The 20192-nt window shown below is 42.7% G+C and overlaps 2 protein-coding genes across 3 annotated transcripts in view; one reads left to right on the forward strand and one right to left on the reverse strand.

Annotated features, from left to right (window-relative positions):
- PARP12 (poly(ADP-ribose) polymerase family member 12) overlaps nt 1-15556 on the forward strand; it is a 32373-nt gene extending 16817 nt beyond the window's left edge. The window contains exons 6-12 of the mRNA XM_080931955.1: nt 1485-1680; nt 3535-3676; nt 6228-6324; nt 10726-10801; nt 11729-11859; nt 12743-12894; nt 14472-15556. Coding sequence (XP_080788081.1) covers nt 1485-1680; nt 3535-3676; nt 6228-6324; nt 10726-10801; nt 11729-11859; nt 12743-12894; nt 14472-14797 — 1120 coding nt within the window. The 3' untranslated portion in view covers nt 14798-15556. The remainder of the gene's footprint in view (nt 1-1484; nt 1681-3534; nt 3677-6227; nt 6325-10725; nt 10802-11728; nt 11860-12742; nt 12895-14471) is intronic.
- Nucleotides 15557-17512: 1956 nt separating this feature from the next.
- Nucleotides 17513-20192, reverse strand: part of TBXAS1 (thromboxane A synthase 1) — a gene marked incomplete at its 5' end in the record, with an annotated part of 163723 nt that continues 161043 nt past the window's right edge. For both annotated transcript variants that reach the window (XM_080932157.1, XM_080932156.1), the window contains 2 exons: nt 17513-17808; nt 18222-18384. In XM_080932157.1, the coding sequence (XP_080788283.1) occupies nt 17734-17808; nt 18222-18384 (238 nt within the window). In that variant the 3' untranslated portion in view covers nt 17513-17733. The remainder of the gene's footprint in view (nt 17809-18221; nt 18385-20192) is intronic.

Below are 20192 nucleotides of genomic sequence, written 5' to 3' on the forward strand. Positions count from 1 at the left end.
TCTGGCTTTGTTTTTGTCAACTGTTTTCTCATGGAGTCTTGTTTCCACGTGTTTGATTTTAAGTTTGTGTTTGATGAAACTTTATTTCTGGAAATTCCTGTGAGGTGAATTCCTCCAAAACGTTTGTGTTTGCTTTTTTGGGAACCAGTATCTTTACCGCTAATTCTCACATAGAAGCGTGAAACATCCTAAAACTTGTAGGAGGCTTGACTGGACCAAAGTCTTGGGGAAGTTTTTCCTCTTCCCTCCTGAGCCAGTGTGTATTTTCTTCTGATTGCCTGGGCATGTTCCTGGGATCTAGCTATACAGAACTCTGTCTCTGTTCTCTCTCTTTCTCCTTTCTTTCCTTCCCCCTCCCTTTCCCTCTCTCATTTATCCAGATGTAGTCTCAAGTAACCCTGGCTGTCCTCAGACATATGTGTAACTGAGAATGACCTTGAACTTCTGATCCTGCCTAACCCTCCCAGGTACTGGGATCACGGGTGTGCACTAACAGGCCTAGCAAGAAGTGGCTTTCCTGAACTGGGTTTTGGGTGTGGGTCTGTTATACCATCTCTTTGGAAAGGTGAGATAGGAGGACCACAAGTTCAGGGCCTGCCTGCAACTTAATGAGTGCTTCAAAATTAAAAGAGTGGTTTCCTAGTGTGTGTAGAAGTTCATTATCCAGCACTAGAGGGGAAAACTTCTCCTTAGATTTGCCCTCCATTCTTACTCAGACACTGTGTTGGCTTGTGTCCCTACCCTGCTGTCTTGGCTGCTAAAACCACAACTCTTTGTCTTACTCATTGGCACTGTCCTCACTTTCCTTTCTGGTTTTGTGATTCCTTTTGGTCTTTGAGCATCACCACGTTTTGAAAGGAGCCTGGACTGGTGACATGCAACGTAGGCTGTGTAGCCAGACTGTCTCCTTTATACTTTGTTGGCTGTACTTGCTAAGATGTGTTTCTTAGCATTCATGGGCTTTTATTTTTCCATTTGTTACACGGTAATAATTGTCTTATCCCATAGGGTTGTAAAGATTGAATCTCCTAAACATAAATTATTTTATGCAGGTGCTGGCAAATGCTCAATTCATGCTAACTATTATTAATTTTGTGTTTAAGGATTTCTGTTCATTTTTTGACAACTTAAAAAAATGCATTTATTTTTGCAGCTTTGGAGATCAAACCCAGGGTGCTGTTAATTGCTAGGCCAGTGCTCTCTGCCTTCACCATATTTCCAGCCCTAATTAAAAAAGAATGTTTTAACCAATATTTTTATATTTCCAGTCAGAATTTTCATAATATCCAGTCTTCTGTATCACCTTTGTTTCACAGAGGAGAAGTGATGATCCTAAAAAGCAGTGTCCCCACCTTTAGAGACATTGCTAACTGAGTACATCTTTGCTGTTTGTATCTACCCATCGTGTATTCTCTTGGATGGAAGCATCATGTCTGTGTTGTTTGTTTAGTGAAGTTTCATCTGCTCTTCACTTTCATTTGCAGGATTGTGTACACAGAGGCAGCCTCTGGCTTTCACTTTGATAATTTAGACTTTGATTCCATGAAGTTTGGTAATACTCGGGCTCGCCGACTCTCCACAGCTTCTTCAGTCACCAAACCCCCACATTTCATCCTCACTACTGACTGGATTTGGTACTGGTTGGATGAGTTTGGTTCTTGGCAGGAATACGGACGACAAGTAAGTGTGGTGGAAAGGGATGACTGTTCTATATAGATGAAGAAGCCATTCGAAACAAAAGCACAAAGATCTAGGAAGCATGTTTGGTAGACACCAGAATCTCCAGATACCTGGAAGACAGTATATCTTTATAAGCCCATTGAATGATGAGATGTCTTTGTTCATTAATTAGTGTTAAATAACTCATGAATGTTATTTAATATTAAATAGCTGTCATGATGTCAACTCTTTTCATTGATTTTATTAGTTAATAGCAAACACTGGAGTTAATACCTAGTATAACTGTAGTATAATGTTGAAGGATTTCACAATTGCCTCTCTTGCCTGTTTGTACAGTTTTAGAAGGTAGGAGTGTGTGAGAATAATGACGTACATAATACCATTGACGGGAACCCCAGCCAGGAATCTCATTGTCGGTTATTTGAAGGTGTCCACAATGGCTGAGATCTGAAGGAGTCTGGAGAAGTGTGTGACGAAAGCTATTTATGTAGATTTCCCCTTCCACAGTGAGAATTGTCTGTGGGCCTGATGCGTACTTGTGCTCCCTGGCTTGTTGGAGCTTATACCAAGTCCTGGGTTCCTTAGTAAATGTCACTTTTATTTCCTCAAACGAGGTGAAGAGATAAGAGACATACCCAAGCTGTGTGAATACAATTTCTAGAAACTAGGTGTAAACCTTTTGAAGTGGCCATTCTAAATTCGAAGACTTTTGGGAGATGGTAGTTACATCAACTCCTGTGTCCACCAAATCTTCTATTTCTATGTTGTTCACTAGCAACTTTAATTTTGGATTCCAATTGTGTGCCAAAATACATGTTTTCCTGTATTTCCAAAGCTTCTTGATCTTTCTACTGAAACAGCGTTGTCTTTCATCTAGGGAAACAATTACAGCTGAGCAGTCCTGCCACCTGTGTTCACATGGACCATTTATAATATATTCTCTCTCTCTCTCTCTCTGTCTCTCTCTCTCTCTCTCTTTCTCTCTCTCTGTGTGTGTGTGTGTGTGTTGGGTATGCTCATGCTACTGCATGGAGGCCAAAGGACAAATCATGACAGTTGGTTCTCTTCTATCATTTTTTATTGATATACCTTTTGCCTACTGATTTCTACCTTTTTTGTTGCTCATATCTCAGTTACCCTGCTTAGTAGTTACTGTCTCATGTCATTCCCTTCCACTACTCCCTCCCCATCCCCTCACTCTGCTCTCTGGAACCTTCCTCTTTCCTATAAGAAAATTATCTGTCTAAAACAGGCTGGACTGACCAGCATCTTCCCTATCACCATAGGCTGTAGACATAAGGTTTTATGTGCTGTGTACAGTGTGCCTTTGGGTTATTCAAGTGCCGATTTCTCTGTCCTCATATCTTGTTTCAATCCCAACACAACATTGTAATGTTTATACCATGAATCTTCTGGCTCCAGTTTGTGTAAATGATTCTTACCATTTATTCTCTGCCTTGTCAATAAATGCTGATCACCCAGTGGCTGGGCAGAGGAGAGAATAGGGCAGGATATCCACTAAATAGAGGAAGGAGAGAAGGAAGGCAGACATGCTGGTAGGATGGAGGGATTGGAGTCATGAAGAGCCAGATCAATAAGAATATGCAAATATCATGGGATGGTACTGGGAGACAGCCAGACTATCATAGAAAGTAATAGATTATTCAGTTGGTCAGTTATTAAAATGCAATTTCCAATAGATCTTGGTTTCTTTGTGGGGGTAGTTGGGAACTAACACAAGGTAAAGAAATATAGCTGCTGGATTAATTCATTTAATTGTTTTACATTTATATTAAGAATAATTAATTTCAATGGGCTCTTGCCTCCATGACATCTCTGGATTTCCCCTTACAGGGCACAGGGAACTCTGTGACCACCATCAGCAGCAGTGATGTGGAAAAGGCTTACCTGGCATTCTGTGTTCCAGGGGCTGATGCCCAGGCAGCCACCTTGAAATTTCACGCTGGAAAACACAACTATGAGTTAGACTTCAAAGGTATCTCTTACTTGTGGAGTAGAGTCTAGCCTCTCATGTTAACCTGGAGCCTGAGCTGCTATAAGAAAGGAAAGGAGGGCATATCTATCCCCAAAGCCAGAGAGACCCACCAAGAGATGGTGCTGTCCTTCACTGTCGAGATATGCGTTGAGGACACAAGGGTGTGAGGAGAGGGGAGACAGGGTTAGTGAGTAATGTGGCTGTAGTGTTCTGAAGGTTAGCCTCAGTCTCTTGACAAGACCCAGGTGGCTCTGTTATATTGTGTTGCCTTACTATTCCTGTTGTGAGACTGAAGCTGCCACATTTTTTTTCAGCCTTGATGGGACAGAGTCAGGTTCAGCATGTTATAGGACACACGTTTAAACGTTCTGTATGTGTAGTGTCCAGAAGCTGGAGCTGGGATATCTTATATCTTATATTCTGTATATCTTAACAGACAAAAGCAGACAATTATCCATTGGCTAGTTCTTTAGTGCCTGACTTGTGAGAGTGTGTATTAGTTTCTCTGTAACTTCTTGTGCCACCTCCATGCAAGCACACTCGTCTGCTCTGCTCTGTTTTAATTACATCTAGTATTTTATATTTGGCATCTTGCAAATCCATCATCTTAAGGGAATCTGAGGGCTTGACTTTGGTGCAGTGTGCTGGCTACCCTCACTGTTTTGAGTGTTTTATTCTGTGTGGAAAGCAATAACGTGCCATTAGCGAATTTTCCTAAAGCCACTTGGTTGCTTGCTTTGGGACAGTTACTTTTGAATCGTGCTTTTATAGCACTTGTGGTTTTGTTTGAGGAAGACTCCCTATAGCTTATCTTGCTTCTCAGAGAAGTTTCTTCTGTTCTCCAAGGGAATGACTTGTACTAGAGGAATGACTTCTGCCAACCAAGGCACGAGTGTCACAAATGCCAGTCACTGTGATTGATAATGGTGTGTAGAAGAGCACAGGGAGATAGGAAAGCCAGGACCTCCTGCAGTTTGTGCAGATGCCACTCCTCTAACTGATGCTAACCAAAGTCCAGAATAGTTCCTTAAACATCTGGAAAACAAAACAGAAACAACAAAAATTTCAGACACACCTTTTTAGTTCTCAGCTTCAGTCTCTGGAGATAGAGCAGACATTTAGGGTAAGGATCTAGCAATATCTATAGACTTGTAGCAAGAAAAATCATGCTCATCATGGCCTGACCTAAGGTCATTAGGTCATCACAGTTTGCCTCTTGCTTTTATCTTTTGGTGCGTAATAGCATCTTCAAAAGAAAAGGGTGAAAGTCATTGGATTCACCTATACCGTCTTTACTATATATAATGAAATAGAGTCTCCAAGTAAACTATCACAGATGCTTACTGATTATTAGGAAGCAAATACTTTCAAAATGTATATAGACAGTAGCCCAAATGACTTATTCTATGTTTGGGGAGACCAGCTCAGATCCCTGTCATGAAAGAGCAACTCAAAGCAGTAGCCAAGTCTCTAGAAGCAGAGTAATGACATTCTAGTCACTGGCTATCAACAGGCAGACTCCTCTAGAGGAAGCTCTCTATGGATCTATTAAGGAATAGACAAGGTTATTAGGGAAAGGGGCTCTTTTTTCTCCATGGAAGGTTAGAGAAGATGTCTAACATATATGTAACCAGTTCATATATTCTGAATAGCCTATTTTTACTAGGGAAAGGTCATCTGAGTTCATTATAGATCAGCCAAGTGTGTTAACAAGCAGAGCATAAGTGGAAGGCTGAATGATGGGTGACAGAAAGGTTATGGAAGCTGGAAGCTGCTATATGAACAGTGGCCTTCAGAAACACTGTGTTTAGTGTAAGGGACGTGCCCTCCAGTTACGACTATACAGTCTATGTTCAAAGACAGGTGAATCTAAACATCTATGATCTTTAATGTTAAAATGTTCCTAAAATGAAAATAAAAGTTAGCTTTACATATTTAAGTGTAAAAGTAGCACCTGCTAGGAGACACAACCTAGACATTTGTCATTTTCAGTACAAAGGGTGAATAATACATACCTTCAGTTCTTGGAGTGAATCTGATATTAAAGGTGAGTCAAATGTTTAGTTTATTAAAGAGAACATAGGTTTGAAAAGATTGGTTAAAACTGCTTTAGAATCAGTTTACTCAAATTTTTAAAGAGTTATAAGGACAAAATCATTACATATAAGTTACAATAACTCAAGATACAGTAATTTGGTTTCAGACTTGGCTGGAACTTCTTTACATCCAAGCTGAAAAAAATTGCTGAGCAAAATATTAATTTAAGTATGATTGAAAGGAACAATTCAAAAGCACTTATATATAATTGATATACCAATTACTAATCATTTCTCTATTCATTAAACTCAGTCTCCTATGGATACCTATTTTCTTTATGAATATTTGGAATGTATTAAATTGCCTTATTTTTAAGACTGATCTTGGGTTTTATATGTTATCTGTCCAACCCACTTAATTTATGTTTATAGAACATTATTGCTGTGCATGCATCCCCATGTGTCTATGTGTGTTTGTCTACATGTGCATTTTTTCATTGGAATTTTTTTTTCAGCCTTTCTGCAGAAAAACCTTGTGTTTGGCACTTTCAGAAAGGTTCGTCGCAGACCCAAGTATGTGTCTCCCCAGGATGTGCAGATGAAGCAGTCCTGGTAAGTAACATTTGTGAGCTTGCTTGGTGTGTGGCTATAGTTGAGGAATGTTTGCTTTCAGTAACAGGAAGCTTTTCAGACTGCATGGAAGTCTACTGACTGGCATGTGTGAATGCGTACTACTACCATTCAACCCTATCAGCCGGGAAAGTCTAAGCCATAGTGAGAATCAGCATTGTGCATTTCATCACGGTTACAAGGCTATTTGTTGGTATGCAAACATGGCTAGATTTGAAGCCAGCTCATCAGTTTGTCTGAGTGTGACAACTAAATTATAAACCAAAATCTTTACACATGTTGAAGTAATGAAATAATAAAGGCTCATCATGTATTTCATTCTTGAATATCATGGAATACCAAAGTAAAGAAAGTGGTGTAATAGTCCTTAACAAACCAGCTTCACTTCCACAGTGAGTTTCTTTGTGTCACAGGATGGCTGCTGTGGGCCTCTAATTGAACCCATAGGCAGGACATAAGGGAGGAGAGAAACTTTCTGTAGCAGATGGGAAATTCTTGATCTCTCAATTGATCAGATGTCCTTTAAAACCAGAATGGTTTAGTCTTGGGCAGGTGTGATAGGATTGGAGCTAGCAGACCACATATGCACTAGAAGATGACCAGGACAGTGAAGATGTACCACGTCTCCTTACAGTCTAAGGCTGCCATGGCCAACGCTGCGACTTTAAGCCAACAAGGTAGCTAGCTGCCCATAGCTTTATTAATCTGAAAAGCCAGGATTGCTTGGTTCTGTTGGTTCTCTGAAGACTTCAGAGGTTAAGTTTATTGTGTTTGTAAAACAGGGAAGCCATTTAAAAAAGATTTGGTATGAAAAGGAAGTATATTATCAGTCCAAGAAACAATGCCTTGTAACTCATACAACAACAGTTTCCTGATAATGTGCCCTCTTTTTTTCCTTAAAGTTTATATTTGATGAAATGTAAAACATATACTTGTTTGAAAGTCAGAACTCTTTATTCAGTATACTCAGTAGTTTGCATCTGTTTACCCTGTTCCCATTGAGGTAACCATTTTTGTCTGCTTCTGATTGCTTCTTTCTGCGTTTATCTTGCAAAAATAAGATAATTTGTATATATGCATAGGTACACATAAAGCCTTCTGCTTGCTTCCTTTCTTTGCTTATATAAAAGGTAACCTGCTTTATATACACAATTCTGTCTCTTTTAAATATCTTTAAAATACCCTGGTGATTGCTCTGTTTGAATCATTGAGGGCTTCTTTAATCTGCTCCTGCTTGTGTGGCTCTCCAGCAGTTGTATGTAGTATAGTTTATTGATTTGTCCTTCGTTCATAATGATTGTGTTTCCAGTTTTGAGCCATTACAAAATTCACTACTACAAAGAACTCTGGTGGGCTTGGAGGTGTCAGGTCAGAGTCATGGCAAACAGTTCTTCCCATGAACGTGGACTGCTGTGTCACCCAGCAAGTCATGACTGCAGGCTTTTCTTGGCCTTACCTCTAGTGATGCATCAAGCCCTCAGGCTTCTGCCAATGTCCAGAATACTTCAGTTTGCTTTCTTTTATGATTGACATTGATTATATAGATTTTTTTTAAAACATAAGGGTCAGTTCTCCCACTTTGTTTTTCTGCTCTGGGCAGTTTTTAAATTTGATTTTTATTTATTGTGATTGTGTGCTTGTATGATGAATGTGTGTGAAAAGACTTGCATAAGCGTGGGCCATGCATAGAAGACTGGGTGAAAACCTTGGGAATTGGTTCTCTCCTTCCATGGTGGGTGCCTGAGACCAAACATACTCATGCAGCAAGCAAGCACTTTCCAGCTGAGGGCTTTTCAATCTGTCAGGGCTTTGAGCCCTTGGCTGCAACTCTAAACTTCAAATATATTAGCTTGGCCTGTTGTCTGCTTTAGTGCCTTGCTATCCGTAGGGTATTTTTCATTAGGGCTGTTTTTGTTTGTTTGCTTGCTTTTTTAAAAAATTCTATTCCTCTGCAGGGCTCTATATTTTGTAAGCAAAATTTAGGAAACTCTTTGTTTGTCTCTTTTCTGAGACTAGATTTCTTGTGCCATCGTCCTAGTTTAGTTTTTAGGGGACCATAAACAGACATATACTTAGCATGTTCAGTGCGAGACCCTGGGCTTGACTCCTAGCAACACCAAAATGTAGTAATTTTGATCAAATACAAGATAAAGTACAAGTGACTCAAGACCTCTGGTCTGGGCTGTGAGCTGAGTGTGGTACCGCCTCCTGCTCACGCAGGGGAGGTGTCTGATTCTCTCTCAGCCTTTGCCCAATAGCTAGTTGTCAGTAACTCTAGCGGCAGTGGCTGTTTGTGCACACATAAAGCCATACCTTAGTGTCAGGGAGCATCATCTAATGTCAAATTTGAAACTGCATTTGTATACATTTGAGCTTCTGTTTTTGAAATTCAGGGCTCGTAAGATGGCTCAGTGGGTAAAGGCATTTGCTACCAAGTTTGACACATCCAAGTTCAATTCCTTGGACCCATGTAATGGTAGTAGAAAAAAAAATGGTAGAAGATTTTCCTGTGCCCTCCACATGCATACTATGGTACATGTGTTTGTGTGCTTGCACACATGCACACATTCATCATACACACATTTATCATACACACAATATTAAGTGTTATAAAAATTACTTTTAAAAATATTTTTCTCTATTAGTTTGGAAGTTCAGTATATTAAAGACAATGTAAGAAACTATGTCAGCTCTTCACTTAGGCACAAATAAATGAATATTTTTGCTTTCCTACTCTAAGGACCTTCATACTTTCCTCTTGATTTGTTTGTTTGTCTTAACTTTAAGACTGTTGTTTTTTACTGTGAAGGTCTCATAAAATTACTCACATTTTAACCTTGGTTTGTCTTTTTAAATCCCTTAGGTAAGATCTTATGGGGGAAGAGATATGGCTGATTCTAGTTTGTCTGAGTATCTTTATTTTGTGTTTGAAAAGATACTTTTTCACAGATTCTTAGAGCACCTGAGCCACCCCACTGTCTTCTGCCTTTTATTGTAGCTTTGGAGAAATTGGCTGTTGGTCTAACTAGCACTTTTGATTATATCACACTTTTCCCCCTCTGGCTCATTTTAAAGGCCTTGGTCTTAGAGTTCTGTGCCTCACTCTGCTGTGTGCAGGCTTGTGGTTGTATTTATTCTTCTATATTTATTGAGATTCTGTGAGCTTCTTAAAACTGTGGTTGATGTGTCTCCTGAGTTCTGTTCAGTCTTGAGCTTCCTTGGGTTCTTGACTGGATTCCCACCAGGCCTTTCTCCCACATTTCTCATCTCCTTGCTCTTTGAACTAATTTCTGAATACGTTCACTCCACATATCTTTCAGCTCACCTCACTATGACTGATGGGTGAGTCTGTGAGTTAGCATGTTCACTGAGTTTCTGTAGCCAAGGGTCCCTCTGCTTTTCTCACAGTTCTGATTGGTTCTTGCAGGTCTTTTTATGGTTTTCTACATGTGTGTTCCAAGTGTTTTCTTTAAGCATAGGAAGAATAATGGCTGGTTTATAGTCTGCTTGATAATTCCACCATATTAATAGGTGAAATCGGTGAAAAAGAACCTTGAGGCTGGTTATGCTGACAAACTTGCTTAGGTATTTCTAAACTATGACATCTTGCTAGGAAAACTATTTCTGGGATGTCCTGGAGGCTTAGGATAAAGAGACATGTCCCATGCCAGTAGAAACAGAAGGTAGATCTGCTTTAGGAAGGGAAGTGGAGGTCTCACTGAGAGGGAAATGAATTGGATTATAGTTTTGACAGTAATGTTCCTCAGCCTTTAGAGTCATATGGTTTTTTACTGTGGCTTTTATTTGTTTATATTTGTAGAAGGTAATGCAGAGCTTCTGTTACATGACATCCTTTAATTTAGCACAGTTGTGTGTGTCTGTGTGTGTTTTACAAAAAAGAATGCACATTTAAGAAGGACAAATAAAGGGCCACAAGTAGCCTTTTATCAGCTTAACTCAAATTCCTGTTATCAGGTGGGTTTGGGGACCAATTTTACAGCTTTGAAAATATTTTCTCTATGTCAAGTGAATATCATTAAAGCTTCAAAGAGCATTTGGTGCTTTTTGAGTTTCAAGAGTTGGATAAAGGTCGAGGCCTGTGTATACTGCTTTAATCAAGTGCTTTGTCCCTTCTGTGGTTGCTGGTATGCAGGTGAGAAGTGCATCTCTCAGGATTGATAGCCTTTTGGTTTGGCTGGTAGGCAAGATGCCCCTGTTCTTTTGCTGTCAGCATTGTGCTGTGTGCTTCCTTGTCTTCCTCGTCCTCTAGCCTTTAATGTATCACACTGAGACTCGGGGCTGGTGATTCTGGTAAGTAGAGTTCACCTGTGATAGGCTTCCATGTATCGAAGGATTAAGTCTTAAATTTTGTTTACCTTTTAGCAATACAAAGTTACACGGCACAAAGAGCATTCCAGACTACTGGGACCCTGCAGCCCTGCCGGACCTGGGATTTAAGGTATGGGATTCACACCCTGGAGCTGGACAGAGGGTTTTGTACAGATGGATGAGTGTGAAAAGAATGCTTTATGCAGCTGTGTCTCTGGACTTTCAGCTTTGCTTTTGTAGATCTTGAGGGTTTTTAGGCTGGGTGACTTTGTTGGTCACCCAGAGAAAGGAGGCAGTTGAGATGAGAGGAAAAGATGAACTGTGACATTTTCCAGGAAGAGCAGCAGTAAGGACCGTCTAAGCAGGGATGGACCAGTCAATCTGTTTCACTAAGAAATGAAGAGAAACGGGCACTTGAATGTGATGAGGGACATTTAGAGGGAAGACACCAGACAGCAGTGGACAGGAGGGCAGTTTAGTGCTCATTTGAGGTCTGCTTTCTAGGAGCAGTCCTGTGTAGTACAGCACCGTCCTGACCAATGTCTCCTGCTGCTCCATCAGTGCAAGGCATGCTGGCTGGTCTTCAGTGCTGGGGACATGGCAAACGCTGCAACAGGCTCTTCCATTATGAAGCCTATCATGGGAGGACTTTTCTCACAGACGCAAAGCACACACAAATTGTAACAAGAGGCAGCATGTGAGGGGCTAGAGGAGCTCACACACCTTTGTTGATTCCAGTTCTCACAGGACATGTGCTCTTTCTTATATTTTTGTTTTGGGCCTGTGTGGGATGTAAAAGAGGAACAGTGACTAACATCCTAGAGACACTTAGGATGGTGGCTTAGACTTATGGGCCATTTTCAAAGTAACCAAGAGGGAAATTACTATACCTTGTAAGCATTCCCTATCTGAAGAGACTACATTTTGGGAAGAGAAACCAAGCCATCATTTTTTGGCTTTATCCTGAAGTTATAGAGGTTTCTAGTGGTTACAGGAACAGTTCTTGTATATTTGAGTCATATGACAATAACATATGAACCATATTTTCCCCTTGTAGAAGATCACTCTGAGTTCTTCCTCAGAAGAGTATCAGAAGGTATGGAACCTCTTCAACCGCACACTACCTTTCTACTTTGTTCAGAAGATCGAGCGGATCCAGAACCTGGGCCTATGGGAGGTCTACCAGTGGTATGTGTGACTGAGATCTTTCTTATCCTGCTAGCTGCATATTTATCAACCTGCTCTGCCTCTTCAGGACAATCAGAGACAGCACCATGCTCATCCAGTGCTGTTGTGTGCCACGAACTGTCTCTGTTCTCCTACTTTCTTATCCTAAGGCTGTGATGAAGTGGCCCCTTGCAAAGATGAGGGGACTAAAGGTTCCTAGCACAGGTCCTGTTCTCACTGACTAGCAAAGCCAGACTTCACTCCTGTCTACTCTTGACTTTCTGAAAATCAGTGGGACCAGAGAAAGACAGTTCACTCACATCAGCCTCAAGAATGTAAAGCTATAGCCAGAGAGCAGGGGCATCTGTCTGTCTGTCTGCTTTGTCTATCACATCTCGAGAACCAGCATGATCATAGTCATCCAGCATTTCTCCAGATAGGGTAGAAATTCATTATGGCTTTCAATGGTGGCCTGGGACCTGCTGACTTGTCCTCACATGGTTTTGGGATGATAGCATTCCACAGTGATGGAGACAGTCATAGTAGAGAAGGGAGGATGGGCTCTGAGGGTTTATGCCCCTCCCAAACCAGACCTACAGCCGTACAACTTTACTTCCCAGCTTCCCAGGTTCAGCTCTCTCAGGAGCTGGGTGGAAGAAGGGCCCATGCCTGCTCCTAAGAACTGTCTGCTTCTGGAACCTTTTGCTATGGAGGGGAAGCTTTGCTTTTGCTTCTTGGCCTGGTCCAACTGTGTGTGCTCTTTGGCTTGAGCCTCTAGGAGTTAGCCAGGGCAGCCACAGACCTCTTCTAGTCACATGATGCTGTTTTAGAAAATGGGTTCAGGAGGCTGTTCTTTGGAGGTCGGCACCTTCTTCCCTCAACATGTATGTTTCTATCATTCTAGGCAAAAAGGCCAGATGCAGAAGCAAAATGGGGGGAAGGAAGTAGACGAGAGGCAGCTGTTTCATGGTACTAGCGCCAACTTCGTGGATGCCATCTGCCAGCAGAACTTTGACTGGCGGGTCTGTGGTCTACACGGCACATCCTATGGCAAAGGTAAGACACAGGTAGCTTCCAACAGTAGTTGGGAAATTATTTGAAGACAGCCTTAGAGGCTGCACTTGGAGCCAGTCAGTCCATGTTGCCAGTGGGAAGTGGCCTTCTGGCCTCTGTGGAACAGCTCCACCCGAGCTGACAGTACTCTGGCTATTGCTCTACTATGTGTATATATAATAAATGTATTATTTATTATAAGTTCAGTCAACTTATGGCAGGGCAGTCCTACCTCACCAGGACTTGTTTCCTGTTGAATGGAGGCTCTGAGAGGTATTGAGAGTTGGAAATGGAGAGCAACAGTCTTTGAACCTTGCTGAGCACCCGAGGCTGTGCCTTCCTGACACCCTTAGAACAGAAACCCGAGAGAAACCTTTCATCCAGTGCATGAGTTCTAGCGGCCTTTTCTGTTGGTTATTTTAAAACAGTACTTGGTAGTAATTTCAAACTGGCAGGAAAGTTGCAGGCTGTGTTTATATACTTACACACATATGCTATGTGGTTCTTGTATACATTGTATCCACATCCCTAGTATTTTTATTTTAAAAATGTATTTATTATATATGAGTACACTGTAGCTGTCTTCAGACACACCAGAAGAGGGCATCAGATCCCATTCCAGATGGTTGTGAGCCACCATGTGGTTGCTGGGAATTGAACTCAGGACCTCTGGAAGAGCAGTCAGTGCTCTTAACTGCTGAGCCATCTCTCCAGTCCATCCCTTGATTTGAATACATTGTCATGTTGGCCTTTCTTTCCATCTTTTTGTTTTTGAGCCATTTCCAAGTAGCTGGCATCTGTGGTACCTTTTCACCTTTAGCACTCACTAAGAAGAAAGTTATCCCTGTAGCCACATAGTGATTACCACAGTTAGAAAATTCAAGGATCTGTTTGTTGGTCAGGCATGGTGCCACACATCTTTTACCCCAACACTTGGGGTTCAGAGGCAGGTGGATATCTGTGAGTATGAGGCTATCCTGGTCTACATAATGAGTTCTAGGAAAGCAAGGACTATGTAAAGAGACCTAAGTCTCAAACAACAACCCCCTCTCCCCTAAAAACCAACAAAAAGAAGTTGTCTTATTTTATCTAACTGTGGACTGCCTGCTCATTAGTTCTGTCTGATGTGGTGATGCTTGTGGGATCACCAAGCTGGTGATAGATTTGGGAACCCCACGTAGAGGAAGCTTCTGGTTCAGTTTCCCATTTGATGAATCGTCGTTCTATATGTTGGGTTACTGGTATCTATAGAATGGTTCAGTAAGAGGATGTTACTCATTTTCCATGTCACCCAACTAAGACTGCATGGGGCAGCTCCATCTATAGATGGGAAACTGAAATCCAGAACTGATTATCAACGGATTCTAGATTTTCTCTGGATTTGGAGCTGAGAATAGAGAACTAGGTGACCTCTTTGGACGCCCTGCCACATAGAGAGGTGCTGATGCCTCCCTGAGGGAGAGGAAGGTAGAGAAGTGGAGTGGAAGAGGGATGTGGTGTCGAAAGGGCGGAGACTGCTGGCATCACGCGTCACCAATGTGCTCTTCCCGTGCCTGTGCAGCCTGTCTGTATCGTTTCAGGGAGCTACTTTGCGAGAGATGCCGCCTATTCGCACCACTACAGTAAATCCGACACACACTCCCACACGATGTTCCTGGCCCGGGTGCTGGTTGGAGACTTCGTCAGGGGCAGCACTTCCTTCGTCCGGCCTCCGGCCAAGGAAGGCCAAAGCAATGCCTTCTATGACAGCTGTGTGAACAGCGTGTCCGACCCAACCATCTTTGTAGTTTTTGAGAAGCACCAGGTCTACCCTGAGTACCTCATCCAATACTCTACCTCCTCCAAGCCCCCAGCTGGACCCTCCATCTTTGTTGCCCTAGGCAACTTGTTCACCAGCCGGCAGTAAGCATGGCCAGGATACATTAGACATTTCTGCAACATCTGTCTGTCTGGTGGAGCTATTTGGAAAGTTTTTTTTTTTTTTTAACAGAACTTTTAATGAACTCTTGTTTAATGTTGGCTTCTCAGTGAAATTACATTTTTTTCCTCCTTTAGTTCTGGGGATGAAACACAGGGCCTTGTGCTTGCTAGAAAAGCACTCTACCACTGACTTTTTCCCCCAGTCCTTTTAAATGTTTTTACTATGAGGCAGGGTTTTGCTAAATTATATTCTGCCTTAGTCTCCCGAGCAGCTGGGACTAAATGCCTATATTACCAGGCGTGACTTGAAGCCATAATCTTAATCCTTGTCTGATAACAGTTTTAGGTTTTAGGTACTTTTAGGTTGGCTTATGATCTTAGCAGTATTGATTGTGAGCCCAAGTTTGACTTATAATAATGTTCGCATTGCATTTTTAACTCTTTGCTGACTTTGATGTTTATTAAGACCAAGCACAGAATTTATACATAGTGTTTTATGGATTTGTTTTAACTGTGAAGAGTGTCTATAACAATTCTGGTTTTGGAGGGTCTGTGGTCCATTTGCTTTGTGTCAGAGTAGCATAGTGGCTTGTGGAAGGGGAGACTACATGGAAGACCTTGGCATCACTGTCACTTTTGCCCCCTGCTCTGGCACTAACCTGGGCAGTTCCTGACGTAAGTGAAGTACAACTGTCCCTGGCAGGAACATAGATTAGTGTCCCCCAAGTCCTGGGCTCGGCCCACAAGTGCCTCTATCCAAATCCCTTAAGCACACTGGACAGCTTCCAGGTGTGGGTTTTATGTCTCAATGAGATTGAATACCTGTGCTTCAGTGTCACGTGAGAGTATGGAAATAAAAGACTGTCTGAAGTAGACGAAGACTGGAGTTCATTTTTCATTGTCTGTTTATAAAGAGTCCCAGATGGGCACCAGGCCCTTTGCTACATGTTGGGATTATCTTGGTCTTGTAGGCAAATATATTGTAAACTGAGTGGTTTTAATGAACACTAGGCATTTATTCAAGGTTTTGGAGGCTAAGAAGTTCAAGATCAAGGCTCCTGTAGATTCAGGGTCTGGCCAGTATCATTCCTTAGCTGGCCATCTTCTCAAAGTAACCTTGGTGGTAGAGGAGACTATCCCAGGCCCTTTATTCTAGAAGGGTGCTAACCTCACTGGTGAGGGAATCCTGTTTTGGAGCCAGTCACTTTCTAAAGAGCACTCACCCCCAAACAGTCATCAGTGAGTGCAGATTTAACGTGGGTTTAGGGGTGAAATATTCAGAGCACAGCAAGCGATAACAAAGTTAATATCGGCTCAGTAGGACTGCAGGTCTGGGTCCTCACTTGTTACCTCCCCTTCCAAGCTCCAGCAGTACTGTCACATGTATATTTACATTATTTTTCTTACCTCTCACCCATAGGTTTTGGCCTACAAGTGTAGTTTCCTTATAGAACAATGTGTTTTCCACCTGCCACTGTGTCTGAATGCACTCATCTGACCCAAGTTGGCAGCGAGGCTGGCTCCATCTTAGAGTTGTGCTCCTGTATATCCCTTGGAGATTAAATCTAAGGCAGTGTAGCTAGAATTACCATCTTTGGAGTGACCTTACACCTTACACAGGACAGTGTTACTAATCAGTCCACAGATGAAGAGAAACATAAGCCCCATTTTAGGATCAGCCACATAGCTGGAGACAGTGTGACTCCATCACATCCTGGATGGTTCATTGTTTTGTTTGAGCTCTTGGTCTTGTGGTGATGGTGGGGGTAGGGGGTGGAGAGGGCATTTATTGGGTCCTGTGAGTGGTGGAGACCACTGTTTGGTCTGACAATGTTAGGGAGGAGCTTAGAGCACTGAACAGTTGCCTGGTTTTGTGGAGTTGGGAAGGAAAGACTGTTCCTGCATTTATAGACCTGGGACCCATCTGCCTTCCCTTGTCTGCTGTGAATAGGAACAAGACTGTGTTAGAATCACTGGACTCCCATCCCTTGATGGCAGTTTGGACCCTCAGTTTCCTTTCTAGCCCCACATACTTCCCACTCTATTCTTTGTAACACCAATAACCAAGTGGCAGGAAATAGAATGTAGTATTCAAAACCTTCTGGTAGATCCCAACTGGGTCCTCACAGAACCTTCTAATCCTGTACACCTTGGCAGCAGATATCATTTTAACACATCTCATCAAATGCCCACCCACACCCCCACCCCACACAGGCTTTGGACCGTCCTTCAGCAGGACCTGTGCACATTGTTAGGTCTGCAGTGGCTGTAGAGTGGCCAGGGACCGGGAGAACTCTCAGGGAAGTGAGGGGGTCTGGAGGTCTCCAGGAATGTTTATCTCCAGTGAGTTTCCCAGGGCCAACTATCAAGAGAGTCAACAGTGTCCTTTAACCCGTGTTATTCTATCTGTGGAAGCTTCCAATCAATCTCTGTCTTTATTTAATCAAAGTATAGTGAGGTTTTGGAGCTGCTTTGGAGGCTGAGTGTCTACATACATTATTTCTCTGAAATCCATGAGAAGCTAAAAAAGCCTATACCTGTGCTGTCAGGACTATTCACCTACGTGTCCCTGTGTCCCAGCACTGTAGAATACCTCTGTCCTGAAGCCAGGACTTCCTGTGACACCTTACCCTTGGTTTAATCAAAATGACCTTTCCCTTTAATCTCTGTCCCAAGAAAACCATGGCTTGAACCTCACTGATAATTTCAAAATAAAGCATGACAAATGTTTATTAAACATTTATAACTGTGACATAAATAACTTATGCTCCCACACATGAACCCTTTTAATCACCCTCAGCTATATGTTCCTATAACCTGCCCATCTCCACATGAGGCTTTCATTTGAATCTTGGGCGCCACCCTCACAGTGATGTGCGGATGTCACCATTACAGAGCTTCCTCTTCTCACCTCCTTCTCTATCAGTGCGACACAATCTTGATGGAGACTCCATTTTGGGGGCCCAGAGCAGATTTGGATTCTAGCCGAAGTGGAACCTGGAATATAGTAAATTAAGATATTGGACAAAGTTAACCATTCTCTGCCAGAAAACTTTCTTAGAGCCTCTCCTGAGGTACGGCTTGAGAAAATTTTGCTGCGGGCTGGGAGACAAGACCTTTGGAGTCAGAAGGTGCCAGAGGGAGGGCGCCTGGCTTCTATAGAAAAAGCTGAACGTTTTAAAGCTGTGGGTGGTCGTTACGACATATGCTGTTGTACTGAGGGTGATGCTAATAAAACAACATGGGGGTTACGGAACAGCATCATCTGAGCACATGGAGGATGAAACGGAAGCTGCTGTTTCATCAAGAGATGGGCGTCCCTGAGAGGGACTAGACCAGCCCTAGAAGAAGCTGACAAACTATGGGGCAGAGAAGCAGGGTGGCCCCACCCTGGAATATCAGACCCTCACCTGAGTCTCAGGGCTGGCTTCAAAGCGGAACTTGTGGAGGACCTGGAGTAGCGTCAGCTTGACCACCAGCAGCCCCAGCCATACTCCAAGGCAGCTCCTGGGCCCAGCTCCAAAGGGCAGATATGTGAACGGTCTCTGCTGAAGCCGGGCCTCTGCTGTGAACCTAAGGGTCAGGGGAAGGTTACAGTTGGCCTGAAACACCTGCTCTACCTAAAGCAGTGACTCCCAGCCTTAATGCTGTGACTCTTTAATACAGTTTCTCATGTTGTGGTGATCATAAAATTATTTCATAGCCATTTTGTAACTAATTTTGCTACTGTTACGAATTGTAATATAAATATCTGATATATGACTTCCAGAGGGGTGGAGACAGGTTGAGAACTGGTGATCTAAAGTCCCATTCCCAGCTGAGTTTCTCCTTCATGTGAGATCCCTTTCCCTCATCAAGGCCAACAAGATCCTGTGTCTAGGACTGCCCTTCAGGTTCTGGGTAACTAGTAGCTTCTGATCACCAGCATGTTCTGCCCAATCTTAGAGCACTGATCCATTCAGATCATCAGATGAGTGTACACCTCACCTAGGAAGTTATCCAAGGGTATATGAAGCCAGGATATAATCCAGAATTCTAAGACTTGACCAACAACATATCCTGACTCTATCGGGCCTCACCTCCCCCTTACATTGGACCACACAATTCTTCTCATTTCTTCTTAGAAAGGATTTTAGGCACTTTGGCCACATCCCTGAAGCCTTCCCAGGGGTGCAACATGTCATCTCATTGAAGACTGGTAGCTGCCTCCCTGCTAGCATGGCTTTGCTGGTCTAGATGTAGGAAACTTGAGGCCCTGGATGTTGAGGAATTTTAATTCAGTGACATGGCTGCTCTGGCTAGAATAAAAACAATGTCCGTAGTTACACATCTTTAATCCTAAACAATGAAGGTAAGATTAGTTTGTAGAAGGAAGCAGCCATGTTTGAAAGTGACCTCTAATTGAGGGACTGACAAAGTGATGAATCAGAGAAAGATTTGACAGAATGATAGGGTACAACCAACTCTCAGGAGAACAGACAGGACAGGGAGGCTGTTTACGAGCAGTGTGTGGAGGGAGAGCGGAGTTGGAAGTCAGTCAGCTTGGGGCCGTGGAGTCTGTAGTGCAAGAGAGCTGAGTTTGTCCATGAGTTTATGCAGTCCATTGTTGGTCAACAAAGGCAGTTGAAGCCAGAGAATACGGAGCTGGATTAGAACCAAGTGCCAGAGTTAGTCTGAGGACAAGCAGAGCTATTCACTTAGAAGCTGAGAGAAACCCATTTAAATCAGTCATCTTGAAGAGGTATTTTGAGCCAGATCAGCTGAGTTGAACTACCCAGAGTTCAGAAAGAAGTAGAAAGGGTGAACTTACTCAGCAGTAAGCTCTAAGACAACAATTACGTCAGGGGAATTAAAAATACTTTTATACTCAAAGCCTCAAGATTTGGACTAACAGTAGAATGGTTGGTTAGGTTTGCCATGAGATCTCATCCCTAGTTCCATGGATCTAAGTGATAGTTAACAATCTGTGACGGCCAGCTAGTTTCTTATCACTTTTATGTTTTCTTGTGATGCCCTGAGCCCCACAGCTGCTGTTTCTGGCTATGAATCTTTACCATGTTCGTAGGACCCACTGAGATGGGGGAGGCTAGTTATCTGAGTCTCAGCCCTTAAGCAGGTTGGAGAAGTGGGCTGGGTTCAGATGGAGTCAGGAGAGGGAGACCTACAGTAGTACCTTAACTGCATCTACTAGTGGGTCACAGCAGAAGGAAAAGTGACTGATTCTGACAAGGAGCAGGGTGTGAGGGCTGCCCAGGTATTTATGCCACAGAGTGCAGTTGACAAGGGGCCAGACCTGTGTCCATGAAAGGAAGCAGATCCAGGTCTTTTGGATCTCATGAATTTAGAGTTAAAGGACAGCAATGCTGATGTGAATGCACTGA

Source organism: Micromys minutus (genome assembly GCF_963924665.1).
Source record: "Micromys minutus genome assembly, chromosome: 18".
Taxonomy (NCBI): domain Eukaryota; kingdom Metazoa; phylum Chordata; class Mammalia; order Rodentia; family Muridae; genus Micromys; species Micromys minutus.